The 4,916-nt window shown below is 31.4% G+C and overlaps 1 protein-coding gene across 1 annotated transcript; it reads right to left on the reverse strand.

Moving 5' to 3' along the window:
* Positions 1-3,973: 3,973 nt before the first annotated feature.
* On the reverse strand, positions 3,974-4,597 carry LOC107058756 (transcription factor MYB1R1-like). The gene has a single exon (XM_015304857.1). It carries the CDS (start codon positions 4,595-4,597, stop codon positions 3,974-3,976), a length of 624 nt encoding a protein of 207 aa, XP_015160343.1.
* Between the last annotated feature and the right edge of the window lie 319 nt (positions 4,598-4,916).

The following is a 4,916-nucleotide window of genomic DNA, read 5'->3' on the forward strand; positions in this document are numbered from 1 at the left end:
TTAAAGTATACTCTAACTCATCTTGACTAGTAACTATTAATCTACCTTATATCATGAAATCTACACAATTCATACTTCTTAGTATACCCATAAGGAAAAACTCCTAATTAATAACTTACTGGGTACATGACTGCAATAACATAATTTGCCTAATCACTATCTTTCTTTCTTAGATTACTATACCTTTGCATGCATTCTTCTAGCACTAGGCACTTTTTACTACTACTGCTTATAACATCGTAACACATACTATCTTTTCGGGTAAAAATACTACCCAAGCTCTAGAATACACTTCCTCATACGAGTATGTAATATAGTTGAAGTGAAATAACTGAATGAAAGGACTGCAATAGATATAACATAAACTCAACTAAATGCAAAGAATTAAAGGAATGAAATCATTTAAACTTTACAAAAGTACCTACTCATCTCTTAAATTCAACATAATAAGTAATATAATGAAAATACACTTTTAACTCTATTTGGGAGATTCTCTAACTGACAACCATCACTATGAGCTATGCGATGATACATCGTCTTGTCCACGCTGCCAAAACTGTCCTATATCATGCCGGGATATAGGGCACCTCAACTGAGTGAATCCCTTAAGCTCTGCCCGAAGACACTAAGGATTCATCTAAAAAGTATGATCATGTACCCATGTTGGCAAGATATGGTTTATGAGGGTTGTGAGTTGTCTGAACTCTCTCCATATCGGTGCTCAATACTACTCCCAATGATATATACTTTTTCTTGAATGTATAAAATTATACTCTTTCTCTAGTTTGAGATAATTGCTCAAACTATCCTCTTAAAAGAGGTAACTGCTCTCAAAATATCTCTGGAACTTACTGCTCATTTAGAAAACAAAGTTTCTCTTTGCTCAATGTTAACATACATTATGGGTTGAGATAATTACTCAAAAGGGACCTCTTTAAGAGGTAACTGCTCTGTACTTAATCTTTCTGAAAACTCTTTTAACTTTTCTAAAAAAAAGTCTACTTTTTGTCTTCGTGTAAAAATGAAACATTTGGGAAATACTTAGTTGCCTTATACTCTTTCTCAAACTACTTTTTATTTCCTCAATACTAGTTTAAACAATAATGTTTTGTTTAAATATTCTCAATAAAGATTCACTGAATACTCAAAAATAGGATTCATGCTGAAAAACAGTCATGGACAATCAATTCAATAACCATAATGCACAATGTACGATAATTCAATGATTAGAAATAGGAATTAAATAACCAATAGCTCAAGTATTCAGAACATAATATCAACTCATCTCAAGAATACTAAAATTCTAAGGATAGAACCCTAGATTACTTTTGTAGTAATTTGAAAGTAGATGTAGGGCATGAGGAAGAACTAGTCCAACACTATGATGACCTTACATACCTGATTATGAAGATTTTAGAATAGAAACTTTGGTGGAGACTTGATTTATCCTGAACTTGAAATCTTGGAACTTGATCTTGAAAGAAGAAACTCTTTGATGAAGTTCTTAGAGCGGAAGAACTTGGAAAAACCTTGGGTGGAAGGATTTTTTTTGTATCCTAGATTTTTGACTTGAAGGATTTAGGGTTCTTGTTGCAGAAGAGGAACTCTAGGTGAGTTTTAAAGGAATTTGTAAATACTTGAATGTTTTGATTGATGAAAACTAGTTAGTTGAATGATATACTCAGTTAAAACACTCAAAAACGACTTAGAATAGGGTTAAAAATGACATAGGGAAAAGACCAAAATGACCCCAACTTTAAAACTGATGAGGTTCCTAAAACGGGCGGTTTCACGGACTGTTAAAGGCTTCACGGTCCGTGAAACTCTTCACGGGCCGTCTAGCTGGTCGTGAAGCTTCACCTGCCCGACAATGCTTCACTAAAACGGGCATAACCTTTTACTTCAGGCTCGAAATGAGGCAAACTTGGTGGTGTTGGAAAGAGGACTCAAAGACCTTTAATTTTATTGGTTTTGGGACACCTAATTCATTTGAGCTGAGAGATATGATCGTTTGAAGTTGACCCAAAACTTAAAAATCTGTGGGTGACTTGTACAAACCCCTAAATGGACCGTACAAGTCGCCACTGGCCGTCTAGGTTCCAGTCTAGGTGACTCCCACCTTGGCAGCCTTGGACGGTCATCCACCATGCCCTAAACGGTCCGTGGACCCCTAAACAGACCATCGAGGGTGCCGTAAAGGGTCCATGGTTCATTTTGGGTTCTTGGACTTGCATGTTACCCCTCTTTAGTCCTTTTCAAAGTCCGAGGTGTTACACAGACGATTCAAAAATTTAAGAGTAAAGTTGCGAGGTATTATAAAATGATTTTGGTCTTAGCTTGGAAATTTTCGGGGTGTTACATTTTTGTACTATTTCCAATAGTTCGAGGGTATTTTAGGCCCTTTTCCATTTTTTTTTAAATTTGTAACTCTTAAGCTTAAGTATTTCATTCGACGTAAATTATATATACTTGGTTTCAAAAAATATTCTTATACCTTGAACTTTACAAATGTGATGTCGATGCTCAATAAACCATTAGGGGTTGTTTGGCTATTGGTTAGAGTTATGCATATATTAGTTATGAATGGTTTAATTATGTTGGGTTTAGTTATGCGGATATTAGTTATGTAGATATTATTCAATTATGCAGAGATTACAATGTGAATCATTAACTATTGAATATTGAATTTGTTGTAAATTAATATATATCATTTACAAATAAATAAGTAAGCAAATAGTATATATTCTCTATCTGTTTGAATAAAAAGTAAAGAAAAAAAATTCTCCCTCTATACTTAACTAGGACTTCTGTTTTTTCTTTTTGCTAGTTTATTAATGTTTATAGCTTATAAAAATAAAATATCATTAATATATTTCAAGTACATTATAATATCCTATTTTATGTAATGTAAATATTCTATCAATATGTTGTATATATATATTTTTAATATACCAAATATATGAATTATGTAAAAATTCGTGTCCTCACAAAATAATAAAACATGTTAATTAAATATGTGGAATATATTTAATAATATATAACACTAATACATATATGATTAGCATATGCGCCGTCAAAATATATACAATCTAATTTGTAATATTAATAAAATATTTACATTTGGATTTCAAATGAAAAAAAAAGGTTGTTCGTGTAAAAAAAAAAACGAAAAAAAGTTAGGAAAACAATATAGTTAGGTAAAGTTCTCGATAAAAAAGATTTAATTATAAATCTATAGTGGTAAATATGTAATTTATTATTTTAATACATGTATAGCTAATACCCACTTAACTTATTTCACCTTCTATCCTGCATAACCTATAAATAGATTTTCTCATAAGTTATGTTGATATTCATTATGTAGAACTACAAAAAATGCAACCAAAAACCGTATAAAATTAATACATGAATAATTTTTATGCGACATTTAGAATCTTAGCAACCAAACATGGTATAAGTTATGTTGACTTTTCTACCTAATACAATACTTCTACCAAACATGATAAAACTAATACAACTTTTTATACATTAATAAAATGTACCTTATACAGTAACCAAACGCCCCTTAATTAATTCCTTCCCTTTCTCATCATAATTAGTTTATTAATATATGATTATTTTGAAAATATTTGCAAATAGTTTTTCTACCTCCATAAGATAGGAATATGATTTTCATATGTCGGTTAATTTGGATAATTATGCTCCCCTCCTAATTAAAGACACGGAATATCTCGAAAAAAAAGCTAAATTAAAAGCAATATACTTGGTTGATTTTTAGTGAATTGAACCTCTTGAACATCCTATAGAATACAAGTGGACGATGTGGAAACCGACAACACATACAAAACAAGTAAAATAAATTGAAGAAGTAAAACTATGGTTTCAGCTCATCTATGAAATTTACTTGAATAATAAGACATATGCCCATTAAAAAATAATCAAAGATTAAGTAGTCTTGTGTATATGTTGTTGACTATAAGGTTAACTCCAAATTATTTTCCTTAGAAGAAGAATTAGAAGAAGAAGAAATCCCAGAAAGTGGCTTGTTGAATGTAGTAGCACTAGCTGATGTTGAGGCATTATCATGATGATAATATGGATACATGTAAACCCAATTAAGAGGCAAGACTCTTTTCATCATGTAATAATTTGGAACAACACTTGGCACGTTATGACTTTCTTGATCATTTCCTAGTGGAACAATAGCATCATGTGTATCCTCTAATTGATCAAGACGAAGGTCGAAAACACTTGATTTCTTGCGATATTTTCTCTCATTAGCATCCAATAATCTCATGAAGTATTTTTGAGCATGACTAGCAACCTGTGTTGATGTTCTACTAGGCACGAAATCCTTAGCAATCTTAGCCCAATTACCTTTCCCGTGAAAATCCAATCCCTTCAAGAATGCTTTCTGTTCATCCTCCATCCATGGATTTCCTTTCTTGATTCTTCTCTCCGAGCTATCTTTTTTAGACATTGCACCACCAGCAGTAGCAGTAATCTCAACACCAAATAATTTAATACTTTTGCCTTTCTCACTGCACGTTCTTTGATTATGCCCATTCCCACCACACACCGTACAATTCCTTTCCATTGTGCTATTTTTTTTTTCTCTTTTAAGAGACTAATTTGATTAAATCAAGAACTATAGTGTATATATATAAGGAGTAAAGTTTCCTTTTTTATTCAATGTAAAAGAAAAGCGTGTCTTTTTCACCTTTATGGTAAATAATACTAGTTAGTAATAATGTCATAACATCTTATTTTATTAATATTTTCGAAGCAGATTATGTACTATCGATCAATCCATATAAAACTTTAAAATAATCTGTATTAGATTGAAATAAGGAAAAAAATTTACTACTACTATTTTACAGATCCTTATTTTACCATCTTATGATATGATTAAGGTT

The sequence above is a fragment of the Solanum tuberosum genome, unplaced genomic scaffold, assembly GCF_000226075.1.
Source record: "Solanum tuberosum cultivar DM 1-3 516 R44 unplaced genomic scaffold, SolTub_3.0 scf00629, whole genome shotgun sequence".
Classification (NCBI taxonomy): Eukaryota; Viridiplantae; Streptophyta; class Magnoliopsida; order Solanales; family Solanaceae; genus Solanum; species Solanum tuberosum.

Bases quoted from the DNA above. Each gene is read 5' to 3' on its own strand.
- LOC107058756 (XM_015304857.1), bottom strand. From the start codon at position 4,597: ATGGAAAGGAATTGTACGGTGTGTGGTGGGAATGGGCATAATCAAAGA.